The 23,057-nt window shown below is 37.4% G+C and overlaps 1 protein-coding gene across 4 annotated transcripts in view; it reads right to left on the bottom strand.

The window, feature by feature from the left end:
- Positions 1-15,551, bottom strand: part of Ptpn12 (protein tyrosine phosphatase non-receptor type 12) — a 43,494-nt gene extending 27,943 nt beyond the window's left edge. For 2 of the 4 annotated variants that reach the window (XM_033756547.1, XM_033756544.1), the window contains exons 1-6: positions 15,419-15,495; positions 14,633-14,803; positions 10,507-10,583; positions 8,374-8,469; positions 7,266-7,304; positions 1,618-1,689 (exon numbers count right to left, since the gene is read on the bottom strand). In XM_033756547.1, the coding sequence (XP_033612438.1) occupies positions 1,618-1,689; positions 7,266-7,304; positions 8,374-8,397 (135 nt within the window). In that variant the 5' untranslated portion in view covers positions 8,398-8,469; positions 10,507-10,583; positions 14,633-14,803; positions 15,419-15,495. Of the gene's footprint in view, positions 1-1,617; positions 1,690-7,265; positions 7,305-8,373; positions 8,470-10,506; positions 10,584-14,632; positions 14,804-15,418 lie in introns of all 4 variants that reach the window. The other 2 variants (XM_010636921.2, XM_033756546.1) reach the window with 2 other exon arrangements.
- Positions 15,552-23,057: the final 7,506 nt, after the last annotated feature.

Below are 23,057 nucleotides of genomic sequence, written 5' to 3' on the forward strand. Positions count from 1 at the left end.
TTTTTTTTTTTTTTTTTTGGTTATCAGGGATTAAACTTGGGTCCTTTCACTTGAGAGGTAGGTGGTGGAACCACTAAGCTAAATCCCTAATCCTGATTCATCTTTTTCCACATCTCTATCATTATTGTAGGTTGTATATTCATGATTCCCAAATGTTCAAAAATTTCAAACTGTTTTGTTGCTGAGTGCTGAGTACTGTCTTCCCTTGAACTGTGACATTCGTAACATTTTCTTATTGCATTTTAATGTTTGACAGAATTAGGTTACTTCCCAAGGCTGCCCACAAAGCCAATATATATTGCAGAATAATTTCTGAACTAGTTAGAGGGCTTCATTTACTGAAGCAGACAGTGTAGTATGTATTGGTTACTACTCATCCCAAGTTAATATGAAATGCAGTACAATTTTTAAAAATTTACACCAGGCAAGAGTGTGAATTCCCACACTCTTGGAGGCTGAGGCAGGAGTGCACATTTTGGCAGAGCCTGGGCAACTCAGCGAGAAACCCTGTCTCAAAACTATACTAAACAGGGCTGGAGATATAGCTCAATGGTAGAGCAGCCCTGGCTCAATCCCATTACAATAGGAAGGGGCTGGAGTAGGGGTGCTTGGGAACACAGCTAACTGCGTGGCCTTGGCCCTTTGCCCGCCTGGCAGGTTCTGGGCTTGTCAGCCTTCATTCCTTAAGATAAAACTCCTTGCACACACCCAGTCTTGCACATACCTTAGCGGTCCTATTTCTCTGAAGACTCCTCACTAATGCAGGGAAATTTATTTCAGTTTCACAAATGCTTAATCATGGTCTTTTTTAGTTGAAAAAATGAAATACTATTTCTCCTAGGTGGTCAAGAAAGATGGTATCATCTGGCACCTAAAGAAAATTATTCCATTCTTCAGCTCACCTACATTGTATTTTGTCTGCCCTCTTGTTTGTTTCACCCTTGTTTTTTTTGTTTTTTGTACCAGGGATCTCATTTTTGTTTTTAAATTAATTTTCTCTGATTTCTAGTGCATAAGTTTTGTTTTGTTTGGTACAGGGGATTGAACTCAGGACTCTGTACTTGCTAAGGCAGAGGAACCATTGAGCTAAATTCCCGGCTCTCTAGTGCCTATGTTTTTGAGCTTGAATTTAATTCATGTCCAGAGATCATTAAAAGTGTAAGACGTACATCTTAAGTTTCATTATCAAATTATCCTCCATAAAGGATCAAGCTTTAGTTTCAAAAGAAAGTAAAATTTTCACACAATTCTAACAATTTAGGGGAAGCTAACAGGTATGAGTGGTTAATATTCCATGCTATGCTTCAGTCATAAGGTCTTTCCCACTTATCTGATGTGCAATGAATACATCACTTTTCAAATGAATCACTCAAAGCACACGGTTACTCTATTTACTCAAATATACATAAAAGGCTAACACAAAATATACATAAAACACAGGGAAATTAATTATACATTTATCAAAAGTCCTCAAAGCATCTAAATGTAAAAGCAGTATAAAAACAAGCATGATTACTGTTTATTGTAAGTTAGTGTGGGTTTAGAGAACTGTAAACCACTTGGGTTTGTACCACATTATAATATAATTATACAACATATATAAAAACATGTACTTACACAAGAAATCTTAAACGGCGCAAACGTTATAGGGTCTTCCCCATACAAAGGCCAATAGCGTTCACATTTTTTCTGTTGTCAAAACAAACAAACAAACCAAAAAGCAAAAAACAGTAAATAACCTGTATAGAGTTAACTTTCACAAAACCTGTGTGGGCTGGGGATATAGCTCAGTGGTAAAGCACCTGCCTGGTAAATGCAAGGGCCTGAGTATGATCCCTGGTACCCTCCCCCACAAAAAAACAAAACAAAAAACCGTGTTTTACTGAGATGAGCAGGCAAGGAGCTGGGAGAGAGGATCCGTATCTCAGTGTTATTAAAACTACATCATTGTGGGCCAGGGATTTAGCTCAGTGGCGCTGTGGCTACCTTGCAAGCACAAGGTCCTGAGTTTGATCCCCGAAAAACAAAGATAATTCTCAATGCTACGACATCTCATCCTCACCAAGGTCAGTCATGAAAATTAATTGTGTAAACTGTTTGCTGCTACCTGCTTTGTCTACAGAGTAGATCAAATTCTCCCTCTAGAAATAAAAAAATTGCTTTAGAAAGTATCTGGCACATGAAGGTTCATTTAGGGGAGAGGGGGCCCTGACAAGTTTTAATGTTGTAATGTGACAATCTCTAGGGCCCTGGATAAATTCCCATGAAATGTAAATTCTGGGATACAGTGGAAAAAGAATATTTTACTCAATATTGGAAGACTTCTCCAAGCACAAGTTTTTTCTAAAATATTTTCTAGCTTTCTGAAATATACAGTACATGACTGTTATCTAGTCACCCTACTGCACAGGTACACAACAGAAATTCTCCCTCCTATAGTTCATGAATTTCAAACTAAATTCTCATAGTTCCAAAAACAGTAAATGGAATTATGACATATAACCTGAAAGAATGGTAAGCTGATTATACTGTCTATAAGACAATGAACTAAACGCTAACAATGTAGACACTTAAGACCACAGCTCATTTCCCCAACTTCATTTCTCAGTAAAAAAAATAATACAATTACATTTAGAGGATTGTTTTATCTTTTATTTTTATATTTTGGTTATCTAGTTGTAAAGTTTTAATACTTGGAAGCAAACAGAAAACAGGCCATGGGAGACTAGCATAGCTAAGAATGGAAAACTGAATAATGCCGTACACCCGGCCGAGCAGTAACTCAGTTACTCGGGTGATGTAAAATCAGTAACATCTGCTACCAAAAGTGAGGTGCCAAGCATCACAGATGCACGATCTGTCACTGTACAAGGTGACACTCGTGTAGACAGGGGGCTGAGGCTGGACAGCCGCCCACAGCACGGGCACAGTTCTGGAAAAGTGGGCTTCCCTGGGTCCTCATCCCTGCTAGAAGACATTCAAGGTCAAGATCATGTATAGGGCCGGGGGTTTAGCTCAGTGATGCTGCCGCCTGCCTCTCAAGTGCAAGGACCCAAGTTCGATCCCAGTACCAAAAAAAAAAAAAAACACCACATATAAATTACATGTCCTGGCTCAAAGTCTCATACAGGCTGAGCATTGCTAACCCAAAAGCCCGAAACCTGAAACATCCCAAAGTCAAGGTTTTTTGAGTATCATGTTGGTGCTCAAAGATTACAGATTTTATAGGTTGCTCAACTGGTAATGTTTAGTCAATTCTTTCTTCTTTTTTATTTTTGGTACCAGGGATCAAACTCAGGACCTTGCACTTTCGAGGCAGGAGCTTAAATCCATGGCCCAATTAGTTCAATACTTTAAAAATTCCAAATTCTAAAATACTTCTGCTCCCAAACATTTCAGACAACAGGGAGATCTCTCTCTCTCTCCCTCCCCCACCCTGCATGGTGGTGGCAGTTGAACCTCGGGCCTTTACATTGCGCTACATCTTGGCCCTTATCACTTCGAGACAGTGTCTTGCTAAATCTTTAAATTACTTTAAATGGGCTCAAACTTTCAATCCTCCTGCCTCAGCCTCACAGAGTGTCACAGGCACTGCCATCACACCTCACTTCAGATAAGAGATCCTCGAATGGTACTACCAAAACACCACAAATCACAAAACCCTTAGCTCCAAGAAACTTTATTCAATATAATTTAATTTTTCATCTGGTGTTATTACCCCTGAAAAATATATGAGCTCATTAATAGAATGAAAAGAAAAAGGCCTGAACCTTAATAGTAACTTAAATATAAGCTGAGTGAAATTTGAATTTCCTGTTACCCATTAGTAATAACAGCACATGCTAACAATATTTCAATGTTTTTATTGCTCAATTTATTCCTAATTTATATTTTTTAATTTCAACAGTTCATTTTGTGTCTAACTTTATCTAATACCAGCATACAATGTAGTTTGGGAGGAACAAATAACAGAAATTATGTTAAAATATTTCCCAATTATTTATATAACATTCCACATAATTAAAAAGATGTAGTAACTTCCTTTCGTAACATCTCTTACCGAAACACAGCTTTAAGAACTTTTATCTCTTATAAATGATTTTGTTTACTAACAAACCACACTAGTACAACAAAACTTCAAATGAAGTTACTCCGTAATTTATATTCTACATTTGTGTAACATTTATAGAAGTTCACTTTTAAAGTTTCACTTAAATTCTTATTATTTGTAAATATATTATCATTTCCTAAGAGGATTTATGAAATGACACCATACTTTCTATAGTTTAAAATTAACTTATACATAGCATCAGATAAAAAATATAATCAAGGTAAGGAATTTTCTTATCTAAACTTTGAAGACAAGAAACAAACAAGATACCGGTATTTTCACAGGGGTATAATCAGGACATTCAAGCTATAAACTGATGATAATTAAGAGAATTACATCATTTTACCATTCTCACTTGTTTAATTTTATTCCTACTTTAAAAATACTTCTCTGGAGGGCAGGGACAAGGGGTAAAAATGAGAACCAAGACCTGTCACATAAAGGCACAAGATCCCAATAATGAATGTAACTATGCTGTATACCTAAAATGTACCAATAAACTCAATGAGGAAAAAATAAATAAATAAAAATACTTCTCTACTCTTGTCTGTAATTGATGTTCTACTTAAAACATCTTGAAATATTTGAAGACTAGTTAGTAGCAATACAAAAAAAAAAAAATTTAGTATACCAAGAGTGTATTTTGATTTACTGTATGCAACCTAACAAAAATTTGGTCATAAATTACCAGATATACAAATATGACTTAAGTAATAAAAGAAATTCAATTTCAAGAGAATAAGTTCATATCTTGAAGAAAAGTAAAAGTACATGAAGAATGTAAAGCCACGTCCACTTTCTATGCAGTAAGTGAAATGTAGTCTAATAAAGCAGATTTACGTGACTTTTAATATACATATCTTTGATCTTTAATATATATTTATATATAGACAGATCTACCAATTGTACACTATGGTTTATTTTAAAGGAAGGGGATAAAACAGGATGAGAGAAATCTTTATACTATACTTACATATTCACAAAGCAGAACATTTTATGTTTGAAATACTTTTTCATTCACAGTATCTTTGCCCAACTCATTTCTATTTTGGACCACCAGAATTACATTTTACTCATTTGTCTAGAACACTGAGAATAAGATGTAGTCTTCAGTTTTAAGCATAAATCAAACCAAAACTATTCCTGTCAGGCTTACAGTTATATAGAAACTACAAGAAAGTTTGGATGACAAAAGGTTCAACTAACCATGTAACTGTAATTTTCTTCTGATTTAGCCAAGCAGCAAGTCCATCACCTAACATTACACCATTATTTCATTGAAATCAGAGAAAATGATACATAATTTAAAAATCAACTGTTTTCAACTTTGATCAGATGGAGCACCAAAAGCACTACCTGTCAAAGTAACTGCACTTTTCCCACACAACTAGCATAATTTAGTCACCTGATATAAAATAGGAAAATATACTTGATTTTTATTTTTTAAAAAGCTGAATATATGATGTCCCTCAATCTTATATAATATAGAATGTTCCCAATAAATGCTGTCTATGTTAATACAGAAATGTCGCTGAGTTCCACAATCAGCTAATTCATTTGTCACCTAAATAAATCTAATAGCAACTTAATACAACACCCTTTCTATCCTGAAAATTCTAGTTAATAGAATGATAAAGCCTCTCAAAAATTTATCTGTATGATTTTTGTAGGCTGTTAAATCATAGTAACTACAGACTGCATCAAGGTGTAGTGAATTTAAGGAATAAAAAAATAAATTAAGTTAAAATAATTTTTAATAATTTAATTAATAATTAATTAATAATTGTTAATTTAATTAATAATTAATAATTTAATAATAATAATAATAATTAAGTTAACAATAATCTCAAAAACTCAATATGCCAGGAAGTACGAAAAAAGAGAACGCATTTTGTGTTATTTTTAATGACAAAAAGGCCAGAGGAACAGAAACCTGATATTTCACTTATACTGCATAACAAGCTAACCAAACTGGACATGGAAGATAAACTATAAAACAAATCATTTTACTTATTGTTTCTATGACTTTTTAAAATCCACTTTGTCTCTCAAATAAGGCTGAGAATAGTACACTGGGTAAAAATAGTAAGAAACAAACAAGAATAGTGCCAGAGTAACAGATATCCAAAACCAAATACCACGTAAAAAAACATCGAGTAACCATTTTTCAGGTTAGAGCAGCAGGAAAAAGTTACTTCTAAATCATTATCATTTTAGTGGTCTTTGTCAACTCTGCCACATTAACTTTGCAACATCATTCTTCATTTGTAAAATTCATGTCAAAAAAGGAAAAGGGCTGGGCTGGAGGAAGTCACTTAATTCATTCCAATAAATTACCTCTCCAGTTCTCATACACATGCCCATCAACACAAAATTGAGAAATAATACCTAAGACTAGGAGATTCTGTTTAAGTTATAAAGCAAATTAAAATGGAAAAATACAAGAAAATAGAACCAATGGGGTAGAAAAAGCTGCTTACTGAAAACTCTGTATCAAAAAAATAAAATTAATAAAAATAAAAATAGAAACAAAACTCTCCCTAGTACAAACTAGCCTGAGTGGTCTGATGGACAGTGATTGGGTCAAGTGTCACTGTGCTTCCTTCCATAAATGGATTTTCTTCATTCAGTTAAAGCGGCACATGAATGTAAGCTATGAAGGACAGGTACTATATCTTTACTGGACCCAAACAGTTACTATATATCCTATAAATAAAAATTATTTTGCTTTGATAACTGACTATGTGGGGACTCCATGTAAGCAACCACATGGTTGTTTGTTGTACAGTCCTGTGCAAATATTAAAAAAAATTTTTTTGCTATAAGGCTCTGACCCTACAGTTTTCACAGCAACATAACTACCATCCAGCATGTGCCATATTTTGCAAGCCTTCAAGTTCAACAATCCGAATTGTCGATTCATATTATGTCCCAATGCAGCACAAAATTATTTTAATTATATCATAAAATATACTTACGAAATGTTTTTTAAAAAGCATACATGCGCTAGAGATTATGTTGTTCCTCTTATCACATAAAAACAGAAGAACACAAATGAGAAGGTAACTACTTTAACCACATAAGCTTATAGTTATCATCAATTACTAAGAGGAGGACAGCCTAACCCCACAGAAGTATGAGGAGGCGTACATACCCTGCCCATCTCAAACTCCCGGCAGGCCATCACAATGATCTAGAGAGAGGGGAGGACAGAAGGAAGAATGTATCATTCCAACACAAGGGGATCTTAACCACAACACGAAACTCAGGTACTTCTACCCTGCAGAAAAGTATACTTGACTTGTCTAAAAAAGTAGTCTTACTATCAAAAGCATACTTTCTAAGCAAGGGCTAACTATACAGCAACAAGTTAGCTGATGCCAATTAATGAGACTTAGTTTGACTTTTGAAACTGTGTTAAAATGCTGTTTTTTTAGGATATTATCTAGTTAAATAATACTTTTTATTTAGTATTGATTACTCAAAATACACTTAGTAACACTGTCTAAAATTTAAATGCATTAAGTTTAACATCTTTAAACATAGAGATAACATCTTTAGAATTACTGTATTTTTAGACTCACTACACCTACTGCAATGTTCCCAACAGAGCAAGCAATAAGGGCTCCTTATTTCTTATTTTCCACATCCACACAACCAAAATCATCAGCAAGCATATGCGCTGGTCCCAAGAGTACAAGGTGGAGCAGGGTGGCTCTTTTCAGGATCCCAACTTACTTCTCTTGAGGCTTCCGAACCTCAGAGCACAGTGCTTCCCTTCATCCAGAAGAACAAGGCACTAAACTCCCCCCAGCTCTGAGGGCGTCTAACCCAGGCCCGGCTGGGGGCAGGGCAGTGAGCGGCACGCCCGGACTCTCACGCCTCATTCTCGGGAAAGGGACTCACTAAAGGGTCTATGCCTGGAAAAAGGTGAAGAATGTAACTGCACACGCTGTCAAGCATTTCACTGACCTGTGAAAACACTAATCGTTTCTGGTCTCTTTCAAGTTATTTGGTGGCTGTCTTTTATCAGCTACTAACTTAGGACAAGGTTTAAATTAACATCACACTCTCATCTTCATATAGTGAGCTAGTCTGTCAGAATTTAATGAGATATCTAAGAAATTAGTTTCATGTATTTTGGAAACGTTAGCAATGATTAAACAGCACTGTGGCTAACATGTCTTCTCCCTATTCAGGAAAACATCCTATGTCATTAAACAAAATTTCTCAAAGTATATTATGAAAAGTGAAGTACTTACCACAACATTGTATTCCCATATCATCCTCCAAAAATCGATTACTGTATTTGCCAAAGGTCCTTGGGTTGCCACATATGCTTTTGGCCCATAGACACCCTAAAATGGTTAAAAGTAAATTTCCATTTAGAACGATTACAAAAATATTTGATAGCTAAATTTTAACATTTCAAATTTTATCAGTAATAGTGTAGGACCTTAGACCCCCGACACCTGGAAATAGTGTTTTTACCTAAAGCATTTTAAAATAATTTTTCTTCATATTACATAAAAACATGGCAAAAATATCAATTCACTTCAGCTTTTGGTAACTTACCATTTTTTTGTGTTTATTAGACACATCATAAATTCCTATTTAAGGACACCTTCATACTAGTGAAAAATTATTACTTATCTAAGAATTAAAAACAAAAGTCCCAGGGGCCAGGGATTTAGCTCAGTGGTTCCCCTGCCTGCCTTGTAAGCACAAGGTCCCACATTTGATTTCCAGTACCACAAAAACTCCCCAAACCCCCCAAAACCAAAGCCCCAATACCTAGTCAACAAGGCTAAGAAGAGCAGAAATACAGTAGCAACGCTGATTCTAAATATATGGGAATCACTTAATACTTTCTTCTTAGCTACGTTCTTCCATGGCTACCTTTAATTATCTATCTATCCATCATCTTCAAGTTTACTGAACTATGAAGCTTTTAAATAACAAATCCAAGAATAGACCACACATGACTGCTGACTGAAATAAACACCACCGGTACAGAAACTGAGTCATACAATGAATCAGTGTCATTAAGTACAATGAAAAACTAGAGCTTTTAACATGTGTCCTTATAAAAGAATGTTGAGTGTTGACAACACCTAAAACAGCAAATTATCTATTTAGTAATTTTTGTTTAATCTATTAATTTTGGCTTTTGCTGCATTTATAATAGCAAATTACCTATTTAGTAATTTTTGTTTAATCTATTAATTTTGGCTTTTGCTGCATTTATAATAAACGACTTTACCTACAAAAATTTTTGCAATCATGACTATTCACTGACTTTAACACATACACTGCCCAACAATTTTGTCAACAAAAAACTTTAAAAGATGCTTAAATATCAAATTTAATTTGGAATAATACTACTATATAATTAGATTAAAAATCAAAAAACTTACAGAACAAACTAATGCATTTTATTTAGCTCAAGCAAATGCCACTTTTTGATGTCAATTTCTGTTGATAACCATATAATAACTACTTTGGTCAAAGAGTATCCAAAAAAAAAAAAATTTTTTTTTTTTTTTTGAGACAGGGTCTTACTATGTAGTTGAGACTGACCTGGAACTCACTATGTAGCCCAGACTGGTCTCAAACTCACAGCGATCCTCCTGCCTCAGCCTCCCAATGCTGGGATTACAGGTGTGTGCCATCACACCCGGCTCAAAAATATCTTTAAAAGAATGTATTTAAAACTGGGCTCAGGGCCTATCTTGCAAGCATAAGGACCCAGTTCAATCCCCACTACCAAAACAAAAACAAAAACAAAAAACAAAGCTGGGTACAGTAGTTTTTAATCCCAGTATTAGGGAGGCTGAGCCAGGAGGATCACCACAAGTTCAAGGCTAGCCTGATCTACACAGTGAGACTCTGTCTCAAAAACAAAGACTATATTTAAACTTGGATATGAGTTGTCACTTAAAATATAGTAGTAACAATTTCCAAAAGTCTATTATGTTCTATAATTTTAAATTGATATTACCAAGTAAATCCAACCTTAGTCATTTATCCCAAGAAACTATTCAAAAGAACAAACATATTTTCTCTGATAATTGTTTTAAGAAAAATGGAAACAAGCTGCATAGTTCAACAACAGTGTGTGACCACATACATGTGTGTCCCCAAATTGGCAGAATAATTCAGAAGATGACATTGTAAAGGCGTATCTACAGGCCTTCAATGTAAATGAAGAAACAAAATAGAAAACCGTCTTTACAATCAATAAGCAAAAACTGTTTACCTGTATGAATAAGAAGGCTGGAAGGAAAGAACACAAAAATATGTGAGGCAGTGATTTTCTTTTATTCCTTTTGCTGTTGATACCATGTTTGGGCATCTCAAATAGCAAAAAATACAACTTAAAAGTAAATATGTACCTTAATAAAATTTGCATTGATATAATCCGAATCTTGAGAAGGAGTCTTTAAAGTCAACTTAACTCTGCTGTGATCAACTACAAGGAAAAGAAAAAAACTGCATTAATTACACCTGGCTAGCACTCACGTACATACTAATGAAATATAAGGTTAAGAAGATAACCAGAACATTTTTTTTCTTGCAGTACGGGGGATTGAACACAGGGCCCTGTGTCTATCAGGTGTGTACCCCACCACTGGGCTTCAGCCGTTTCTGTTCTTGCTGAGCTGCCAGGCTGGCCTCAAACTTGTCATCTTCCTGCCTCAGTTCATGGGCTCGAACCAAGGACCTCACACACACCACACAAGCACTCTAACACGGAGCTACACTCCTGGCTTTATTTAGCCCTTACAGGGACAACTACAATGAATAACTTACTTTTCCTTGGTCCAAACTGTACACAGTACTGAGGTCCTGTTCTACTGATTAATTTATGTACTTTTGATGAAATCTTACTTAGAAATTTATAGGCAGAGACATACAAGAAAGACATACAGGCTAATAAAAATGACGCATCTCATGTTTCCAAGACAGAAAAAAAGTGTTTACATATCTATCAATGCTTTGTCCATTTATTGCAGTGCCACGAATCCCGACGAGAACTGTAGCTCCCAAATGATAGACTGGCTGCCTGCATGCCAGGCTGGCTATAAGCAGGCTGGGAAAAACTTAAAAAAAAAGTCTTCTAAGATGAAAAACTTAAGTATATACAACAGAACTGTGTAACGAATCCTTGTACATCTATTAACCAGCTTCAGTAATTAACATTTTAGCTAGTCTTTCATCGACTGCCAATTCAACAGGTGGAGATTGGGAAAGCAAATTAAAACAGTAAGGCTAGGGATTTAGCTCAGCGGTGCTGCCACCTGCCTTGCAAGTGCAAAGTCCTGAGTTCAATCCCCATACCCAAAAAACAAAAAGAGCAAATTAAAATAGTAAAAGATTTTTGGTATTCTATATTATACACTAAGTTTGATTCAGTAAATTCTTATTTAATACTCCCTATTTACACTCTAAATGACAAGCAAATATAGTGCCATGGCCTTATACTATACACAGTGTACTGCTGAGAATTCCCAAAACATTAATACTTTGCTCAGATAACATAAACATATAAATGTTAACGATTTCACTGGTGCTCTTAAGTATAAAAAAATCTAAATATCTAAGAAATAAAAACAATGCCCCTTCCTGTAATTTTGCTGACTACCTCTATACTCTCTCAAGAGTCCAAATCCAAAAGATGAAATCTATACTGGCTACGTAAGTCTCTTTAAAGCAGCATCCTCCTCTGTCCTGAGCAAACACTAACAACTGGGGGCAACAAAAGAAAATATATAAATCCAATCACTTCCAAGGAAACAGATCTATTAACTAAACCCTAACTCCGAGAAATAAAAGTGGAATAGGCAGAGTACCCAGGCCTGTCACTTCTAAAGCACAGCTCAGCTTTGGCAGAAAAGAGGTGGGTGGTCTCTAGTCCTAGGAGAGCGAAGAACTTGCCACAATTTCCTGGCCTCTGTAGCCAGGACACTTCAAGAATTCTTACAAATCAGTAAGACTTTTCCTTTTTTGATGTGCTCCTGGGGACTGAACCCAGAGGTGCATTCCCTAGTCCTTTTTTATTTTGAGATGGGGCCTTGCTAAATAAATTGCCCAGGCTGGCCTCCAACTCATGAGACTCCAGCCTCAACCTCCCACGTAGCTGGGCTCACAGGTGAGCCACTGTCTAGCCTGCCATTCAGTGAATGTTTTTAATGGATAAATGATTTAAGTAGACTTCACCAAAGAAATACAAAAGACTTAATAGCACAAGAAAAGATGCAAATGAGGCTATGAGAACCTCAAAATAACTATAATCAAAACTTCCAAAGCTAGCATACTGGCACCCATCTAGTAGTCCTGGCTCTTCAAGAGGTTGATGCATGAGGAACACTGAGGCAGGAGCTCAAGACCAGTCTGGGTGACACACTGAGAAGCACTGGAGAGGGTTCTGATGGGGATATGAAAAAGCCCGGAGCCCTCACACATCACTGCTGAAGACATAAAATGGAACAGCCACTACGAAACACAGTTCAGCAGCTTCTAAAGAACCAACAATTCCATTCCCAGTATATCCAAGATAAATAAAACCTCACATACACACACAGGCTTACATGGAAATACTTACAGAAGTACTGTTCATAAAGTTTATCAACTGGTGAATGGATAAAAAACTGTGGTATATCCATAGTGAAATATTCCTCCACAAAAAGGAATGAACTGCTACATTCAACACAAATCAACCTCCAAAACATGCTAAGTGAAAGAAGTCAGACCATATATTATATGATTGTGCCTGTATTAAATTTCAGAAAAGAACAATCTGCAGAAACAGCAAATGTAAACAGCAGATTAGCAAATGCTGGTACTGAAGACGACAGATCTTTTGAAAGTTCTGAAATGTCCTGAAGCTGGATCATGCTCACTGTTTTACAACTCTATAAATTTATTAAAAAAAAAAAAGTTGTGGAATTGTACATTCAAAATGGGTAAATCAGATTTCAAAGCTGTTTAAAAAAATTTGTGCAAACAATGGACATGTTAAACACTCAAAGGAAACTGATAAATTATTTCCAACAGTAAGTTCATATGTATCTGTAAATGCAATTACTTTCAGTGTGATTTTCCAAAGCAAAATAAGTTTAATGGAAATCAACCTATCAAATCTTAAATTTCTAAAGGAAAAAAAAAAGGCTGTTATTTTGACTCTTGCACAGTAATTAAGAGCTCAGGCTCTAGGACCTGGGGCACCAGCCTCAGCTGGCTGATGGTTACCACAGCCTCCGCAGCCAACGTGGGAGGGCTGCCACGCTACACCTGGGCTCTGCCCGCACTCCAAACTCCAGATAAGACAACCACACCGTCTGCACACACTGCTGAATGTCATCCTCTCTCAGAATCACTGTTTTGTGTATCAAATGCCTTCACTTAAACTCTCATTCCAAACTATCAACTTCATGGCCAGCCATTTAATCTCTGCATCTCAATTTCCCCCTATGAAACAGCACATAGTACCTACTTCATAGTTGTTGTGATGATTACCATAAAAATCCACTTGTCCCAGAAATCAGTACACAGTATGAATCAGTGCTTTTATTTTTCAGGAGCCAGCTTAACAGCACATCACTAACCTTCCTCTTTATCCAAAACTGTTCTCCCTTTTATTCCCAACATTCTCCATGTCCCTGGCTCCTGCTGTATTATTCTCAACAGCAGTAGTCACCACCTAACAGATGGTGTGTTAATTTGTATTCACTGTCATCACCAAGACTAGAACATACACTGCACAAGGGCAGGGATTTTTGCCAGTTGTTTCTGCACATACTACACACAAAAAACTTTTCTGTGCAAGTTAATAAAAATTAACAAAGCAACATATAAAAACAAAAACCTGGAGCTACTTAAGATTTGCCTAAATGACAAGAAAATAAGTGTACTATCTGAGCACATGCATTAATTTGGGAGAACACCTCAAGACGATCTTCCTTAATGGAGGCCCCCAGAAACCCACGGCGACCCCTAACAAGGGGATCGGTCCTGTGGCCTAAATGCTCATGTCCTCCTGCCCCTTCGCTGAAGCCCAAGCCGAGACAGCAGTACTGAGAGGTGAGACTGGAGATGACCTGGCCACCAGGGGCGCACTTGGGCAGAGGCCCTCACTGGGCAGAGGCGTCGCCCACTAGTGCCCTGACCTTGCACTTCCAGGCTGTAGCACTGCAAGAAACAGCTCTGTCACTGACAAGCCTCTCAGTCCACAGTACTTTTGTTTCAGCAGCCTGACGGACTAAAACATAAAACCAGTAAGGGAAGTGGGAGATGTTTTGCCAAAGCTTAATGAGTGCAGTTACCATCTTCACCCTAAAGGTTACCACTATTGTCTCCACTTCACAGACGAGAAACCCAGAGAAGCTGAGACCAACGTCTTACAGGTAACAAGGATCTGAACTTCCAGAGGTACAGCTCTTTATTGTCACCCTATGCTTCTACTTATTAATGCTTTAACATATTCCACAGCTGGGAAATGAAGGGTCAGCCAGGTGGTACCTGTATGCGATTCCAGCTACTCCGGAAGCTGAGGCAGGAGCATCTCAAGTGTGAGGCCAGCCTACGCAATTTAACAAGACCCTGTTTCAAAGTTTAAAAAGGGCTGGGGATGTAGCTCAGTGGTAGCACACCAGCTTAGCATGAGCCAGACACTGCATTCAATTCGCAGCACTGCAGAAAAAACAGGGAGATGAAGATAATCAAATCAGTGAGGAACAGGGAGGAGATGATATGAAAGAGATCACAGGAGAAGAAAGATTTCACAGGGACTGGGCAATGGTCTCAAAATACTTAACAGAAAAGAATAAACGCTAAAAAAAGACCCTGAATCTGGCAACTGAAAAAGCCCCTTGGAACTCTATCAAGGCTGTTTTCTAAGCACTTGCTCTTGGGGCATCTCAGGGTCCTTTTTCATGCATAGTTAATTAAGGATCTTACTACAAACAGGTAACAGATAAACCAGTATTTTGAGCATTTTACAAAAATCTTAGTAAGATCAGCTTCTCTATGAATAGAGTCTACAGAAGATACTTTCACTTGGAATTTTGGTGATTAAAACAATTTATCATTAGAGAAATTATGATGCCTAAGAAGAAAATATACACCAACAAAAACTACTATGGAAAGGAAAAACAAGAAACAAGTTGCAAATTACTATGTTGTAGTGTACCTTGAAAAAGAGGTTAATTACTACCTCCTTAACAAACTCAGGAAGGATAAAGGGAGTTGGTTACAGAAGGCTAATTAGCATTTCTATTTGTTCTATCAAGGGCATTTAAAACTTACATGGCAGTATGTCCTTATATCTGTTCTTTTTAACATTTTCTTCTTTTTCTCCAGTGGCTGTGGGATATATCTTTTCTGTCCTATATTTGGTAGACAATCTTCTTAATCGCTTAAAATACAAGAAAATAAAATTCACATTTAGAGAAACATTGTTATGTTTAAAATGTTAATGATTCTCAAACAGCTCCTCACTAAATCTGCTGACCCAATTCCTCCTAATTTGCGTTTTGCTCTTAGCTGTTATTTTTCCCAGCTCCTTAATCATTAACCCAAAAGATAATTTTTTTAGCATAAATGCAAACAGAAGATTAATACTTATTCCAAACAAGTGACAATGAAGAATACAAGAACCTTTATTTAAAGATATAATAAGCTGAGCTGGGATATTTAGCTCACTCTTTAATGTAGGCAGGTAACTTGTTTTAACTTAGGGTCTCAATAACCTAACCACGCTTAAATGTTATGTCTGAAAGAATTATGCACAGGTGTCTTTATTTCTTCTCTCAATAAACCATGAACACCCGGGACAGGCTCTCTCCATGGCATAAGCTAATAATTACTTATAAGACACTGAAAAACAAGGTTCTTTCTCATATTGGATTGGAAATGTCCAACAAAGACCAATTCTGCTTATTCACTGCATTACAGAAGTGGTTTGTGGGCTAGTGACAAATTCTTACCACATATGGCATTAGGGATGTTCTTTGGGCTGGAATATTTCAGTGTGTCAGTAATACACTTCCTGCTTTCAGAAGAACTGAAAGTTGGCATTGTGAATTGTTTAAATTCTACTCAACTACATTGCTAAAATTTAATTTCAAAGGAGCCTACTTTCTTTCAGGCTTAAAGACATACTGGAAGCATTTTGGCTCTTCTATTCAACAAATTGTTAAATACAAACACGGAAAGAAAGAGGTCTTCCCACCATTTTATGTTTTGCTTGTGATGCTGATATTTAAGCAACTAAAAACGTATTTTTAAAATCAGAATTGCAATACAAGAATCTTAACTATTTTATGATGTACTTTAACATGAAGCACTTGAAATAATTTTTATAAAGATTTATACAGAATGGTTAACTTTTTGATTACTAAATTTTATCATTATAATCTTGGAGATCTAAAAAAGGAATATACAATTTCTTTTCTCTTTCAGATAAAAAAGGCTTAACAGAATTTTACTCTGCAAGGCACAATGCCAAAGTAAAATTCCTATATGTACAATCCTTTTTCCTGTGGTCATAAAGCTCTCAAAATATATATAGGTGTTGGGGTGGGGGCAGGGGTTGTATCCAAAAGTAAAGCTGTTGGTGAGGATGTGTGAACTTCTATACAATACTAATGAAATAGAACATTCACCCAGGGCCAGGGATTTAGCTCAGTGGTTCGGTGGCCTGCCTTGCAAGCACAAGGACCTGCAAGCACAAGGACCCGAGTTCAATCCCCGGTACCAAACAAACAAACAAACAAAAAACAAAGAACATTCACCCAACCCTTCACAAGGGAAATGTAACAATTACAAGTGCACACAACCTCTCAGCCCAGGAACTACGTGTACAAATCTATCCTCCAGATGAAGTGGGCACCCGTGTGAAATGGTGCATGCACAAGGTTATTTACTGCCACAATGTTTATAACAGCCAAAGATTGCAAACAATTAAATAAATTCTCTTATTACAGGACTGGCTAAAAAGACTTGATTCATTCATATAGTCAAATACAATACTGTGGGAAAACAAAAAAGGAAGCTGTATACAGCAATACAGCAAAACCTTAAAAATACATTAAGGGAAAAAGGTAGAGAAATACGCTGTATGTAATATCCTACTACTGGTGTACACTTGTACATGTGCATGAAGCAACTCTGAATATTAGGGAAAGTAATTAGAAATGGGCAGCTGTGAGAAATAGGAAGGACTTATTATTCTACGTTTTTCAAACCTCAATGACTTTATAATGAACCTTGAAACACTTTTGTGTCATGAGTATTTATTTGAATTTTTATTTATCCCGTTTTGTAAAAGCCTAGAACACCATGGAATGCTTTATTATACATTCAAGTTTTAAAATGAATCATTGTTATTGCAGAATAAACAAACAAAATACAACTACCACCTTCTGAGTTTTGCTGTAACATCAAAGATCACAACCCAGTCATCCGCAGAGCCATGAAAAGGGGCCTTTGGGCCAGTGGCTCCTCTGAGTAAAGCCAGCAGTGAGGCCTAGACCCAGTTGAGAGTGCTGCCATCCTCCAGGCTCAATGCAGAAGATGTAAAATGCACAGCAACACTCTTCTCATTTATTATTTTTGCTTTAGAAAAGTTATTTTAATAAAAATGTTTCTTTAAAAATTTAAGCCAGGGCCGGGGATTTAGCTCAGTGGTTCCTCCGCCTGCCTTGCAAGTACAAGGACCCGAGTTTGATCCCCTGTACCAAAAAAAAAAAAAAAAAATCAAAGCCAGGTGTAGTGGTGCATACCTGTAATCCCAGCACTCAGGAGGCTGAGGCAGGAGGATCACCATGAGTTCCAGGCCAGCCTGAACTACATAGCTAGACCTTGTCTCAAATAAATGAATGAATGATGTTCTATGCAAATAAATGCCCACCTAAATAGTATACTTACCTAAATGTCATACTGTACCTCATACACATATATAATTACTGTTTCAATTTAAATATAAACATATTAACGTACTCAGAAACTTTCAGACCCATCAGAGATACAAAACTTTATTTTGTACTTTAAAAACAACAACAGCAGGAAAATCCTACCCAACTGTACTAAAAAGCTATCTTCAAGTAGAGACTTATTCCTTAACCTCAACCCCAAAAGTCAGCTTTACATTTCTGGGCCTGCTACTTCCGGTCACATGACAAATGAACAGTAGTTCCTCAGTGTCACCCTCTCTGTAAGATGTAAACAGTCCCTGTGCACTCGGCAAAGAGCATTGTGTATGCAATAGCTTGATCAAGGTTGACTAATGTTAGAATCAATTACTGAACATCTTTAGCTGTCTTTTGTTAGTTCTATTTTCATCCATTCATTCATAACCTTCCCTTATTCAAAGATCAAGAAGAGCCACATACAGCACTCTGGGCTAATCTATCTGCCCGGAACTAACATCTGGTGGGCCAGTCTGCGCACCAAACTTAGCTGGTTTCAGAGTCAGCTGGAGGCGAGACTGCTGGGGCCCACCCCTAGTTTCTGATTTAGTAGGTCTGGGGAAACACCTGAAAATCTGCATTTTTAGTTATGTTCACAGGTGCCATGGCTGCTGTTATCTGTCCGGTTCTGAGAACCACTGTATAAGGTGTCTAGACTCCTAGCACTGACCGATCATATGTCTTAGGTTCCTCTAAACTTTCTGTATAGGCTGGCAGCACCAAATTATTCTGAAAGGAGAGCTTCACGCACAGCAGAGGAAATCAGAAGGAAGAAACAACTTAAAGAATGGGAAAAGGTTTTTGCCAGCTACTCCTCAGACAAAAGACTAATATCCAGAATATATAAAGAACTAAAAATATAATTAAGACACCCTAGAATTTAAAGATCCAATGAAAAAATGGGCATCTGAAATGAAGATACTTCTGAGATTAAGCAATACAAATAGCCAATAAATAGATGAAGAAAATGCTCAACACTGCTGGCCATTAGAGAAACACAAATTAAAAAAATACCAAAGCCGGGCATGGTGGTGCATGCCTGTAATCCCAGCACTTGGGAGGCTGAGGCAGGAGGATCGCTGTGAGTTTGAGACCAGCCTGGGCTACATAGTGAGTTCCAGGTCAGTCTCAACTACATAGTGAGACCCTCTCTCAAAAACAAAACAAAACAAAAACAAAAAAATACCGAGATTCCAGTTCACTCCAGGAAGAGTGGTTACCATCAAGAAATCAACCAAGTGCTGGACATAGTGGTACACACCTGTATTCCTAGTACTTGAGAAGCTGAGGCAGGAGGACCACCACAAGTTTGAGGCCTGCCTAGGCTACATATTCAGTTCAAGGACAGCTAGAACTATAGTGAGGCCCTGTCTCAAAAAACTAAACAAAACACAACAACAACAAAAAAAACCAAATCAAGTGGTAACAAATGCTGGAGAGAGGCCATGGGGAGGAAAGGAACTCTTCTCCATTGTCAGTGAAGTGTAAAGTGACACAACCACTATGGAAATCTGTATGGAAAATCCTCAAAAAACTAAAGAAATTCCATTTGACCCAACCATTCCCCTTCTAGATATCTTCCCCAAAGGACTAAAGACAGCATACCACTGTGATGTATGCATACCCACGTTTATAGCAGTGTAATTCAAAACAGCTAAATCTTGTTATTAACAGATGAATGGATTAAAATGTAGGATTTATATAGAATGGAGTACTACTCTGCCATAAAGGATATATTTGAGTCATCTGTACGAAAATGGATACACCTTGAGACCCTAATGTGAAGTAACTCACACAAGCTTAAATGAAACATAAACATATAAGAGCAAAGAAGGTATTGTAATGCAGCGTCAACAAGTGTATCTTGAGTTAGTGTCATTATCTTACGTTTTAAACGTTCTTTGACCTATTAGTCTGCTTTTCAATCTGTATGTATGATAATTATGAGGTCTTACAAGATAAATTAATCTGATGATGGAAAAACAAGGGCGTAGAAGAGGGGGAAGGGAAGTAAACTGTGTTATGTACATGTACCAATTCCCTACAGTTTAAAAAAGTATGAAAAGAAAAAAGTGCTACAAGATTTTTTCACAGGAAACTGGAGAATTAGGGACGAATAAAGAAAAATATAATTATCAAAGGTAAAGAGTGGTGAGATCACAAATGAGCAACCAGCGAAAGCATAAAGCACAGGGTGCTGAACAACCAAAGGACAATAAATAAAAGAATTAAAGGTCCTGAGGAATGGCAGACAGGAAAACTAAAGCTCTCCTCTGAACTGCTTTCCCATCACATACATGTACGGCACCAGAAAAACCAGCCCAACACTGCATGCACGACAGCGCCTCCGTCAGCAGTAACCTGCAAAAGCACCGTGGAAAGCTGCTCTCCACTGTTCTACCTGGGAAAGGCTCGCCTGGTACGCACTGTGCCGCACCTCTGGGAGTGCTTTTTCTCTGCTTCTTTATGGTGAGCCCTCTCAAGCACCTCCACACCGTATCCCTCTTGAACACCTACCGTCTCTGAAGAGTTTCCAATGCACCCCAATTGAAAATACTCTTCCAAGTTGTTTACCTTTACATATACGCTTACTTAGCACACTTCCCATTTACTACTCTTCGTATAAATATATAAAGAGAATGCATCTTATTTTCTGTACTAAACTAAACTAAACTCCATACACACAAAAATCACTGTAAGATTTAGATTTATCAGTCAGGCATGGCTATCTCAGCACCATGGGAAGATGAGGCAGGAGGTCACAAGTGCGAGCTCAGCCTGGACAACTTAGCAAGCAGACGCTGTCTTTAAACTTTAATAACAATAATAAAGGCTGGGATGCAGCTCAACGCGAAGGCACTGGGTTCAATCCCCAGTCCTCCCCTGCCCTAAATAAAAGCAAGTTACCATCACTTTAGTGCTTGCTCCAAACTCTCAACTGAGATGAGCCATTAGATGTGTTTTATGAAAGGTTCTGAATGCTCCCTGACCAGCTTTCCAGCTTCCTCTTAGAGCACTATCATTACAGCAGGGCTCTCCAGTAATACAGAAATCACTTTACCAGCACCACCCACAAGCCTCCACCCCCGCTATCCCCATCCGTTGTGCTCTTGCTGGTGGTGAGTTAACAGAATTCTGGCTAAAGTGTCACTTCCTTTGTGAAGCCTCTCTCGAACCTTCCCACTCCTTAACTGCCCCTCAGCCCTCTCCACTGAGTTCTTAGACATCACACTGTCATTTATAAAAAGTATTTCAATACTTGTCTATAAAACTGAAGGCAGGAAGTGGAATATTAGGCTTCATAGAGCAGTATCAATGCAAACCAAATTATGTTAAAATAGGTGAAACCAAGAGTAATTTACTGCACCTTCTCGGGCAAATTACAGAAACATTTTGATGTATTATGGGGTTCTGTAACTGTTTTGTCTATTTTGGGCACCGATGATCAAAACTACAGTCCCATCAATGAGCTATAATATAATCCCCAGCCTTTACATTAGAATTTGTGATGTAAACAAAACCTGAGTTTAATACTCCTTTTGTTTTAAAGTCCTGAGCAAATTGTTTCCTCTTAATTTTTTAAAATACATAACTGTATTCCCCTAATCTGAAACCTACAGACTGGTTTTCAAAGACCTCCAAGAGTCACATGTAATGACTATCCTTTCTTAAGAGGATCTGTTTGTGTTAGGGTTTGCATTCTTGTAAGGACAGCTCCACTGTTACTAAGGACTGAAGGAAGCTACCGAGCATGTGTTGTGTGAAGTCTGTTAAGTCTCCAACAGAAGCCACTAATCTTTGGGTTGTCCACTCAGCGTCATGCGGGCATCACAAACACACCTACGCACACAGAAGCACGAAACAGTCCCTTGGGCAAAACCCTGGGAGTCAACCTCGAGCCCTTCCTTTCTCTCACCTGCCTTCCTTCCCATCAGCAAGTCTTGTTAGGTCCACCTCTAAAATATTTCTAATTTTCTTCATACATGCGTAATAGACACTGAACTGAGAAGGCATTTAGGTAAAAAATACTAATTAAGAGAACAAACGAACACAGAAAAAACAGAACTGATAAAGCTATCTAACTCAAATTATTTTTTGAACCGATGGAGTACAAAAATGTTCTAAGAACTAAGATCCTTCATGGGCTGCTATTAGACTATACACCATTCCCCCAAAGTCTTCAATACCTTAATTTGTCTGGTATTATACACAAAAAATTTGTCCTCAGTTACAAAAGCCACTCAATCCTACTATTTGTTTTGTTTATTTGTTTTTGTGGTACTGGGATCAAACTCAGGCTCTTGTGCTTGCAAGGCAGGCAGTGGAACCAATGAGCCAAATCCCTGGACCAATCCTACTATTAATTAAACCCTACCCCTAGAAGTTCCATTATAACCAGTAATAATCATTTAAAAACCCTAATAAGTAGGCTTGGAGTGGTGATGTGCGCCTGAAATCCCAGCTACTGAGGCTGGAGGACTGTGAGTCAAGCTCGAGGCCAGCCTGAGAAACAGCAAGTCTGCACCTCAAAAGACAAAATAGACACGGCTCCTCCACAAGAGATTACAAGTAATATCAGGGAATACTAAAATCAGAGTGTAATTTACACTCAAAGTACACTATGCAATGTCTAACCGGCTATTCTTGAATCTTTACACATAAAAATGTACACAATATTACTAGCAAGTTTTACAAGCACTGCTGAAACAAGGAACTTTCAACCACACAACTGGAATGCATTCCTTTAACGGCAAAATGTGCGACTCTGCCTTTCAAACTCCTCCTTCCCGTCTTTCTTTGCTCACCTTCCTGTCATGCTGCCTCACAGACTAACTCGTCTGCCATTCTTTCTCAGAAATGCATGGCCACGCTTTCTCACGGAAGCCTAAGTCGGAACTGCCAATGAAGTCAGTGAGGGCCAATCAATCTTCGGGACTCTGGGTCACAAAATTCTTCTGTGCTTCTTCACTCATATC

The sequence above is a fragment of the Fukomys damarensis genome, unplaced genomic scaffold (genome assembly GCF_012274545.1).
Source record: "Fukomys damarensis isolate Sample0158 unplaced genomic scaffold, DMR_v1.0_HiC HiC_scaffold_4, whole genome shotgun sequence".
In the NCBI taxonomy this organism is placed as follows: domain Eukaryota; kingdom Metazoa; phylum Chordata; class Mammalia; order Rodentia; family Bathyergidae; genus Fukomys; species Fukomys damarensis.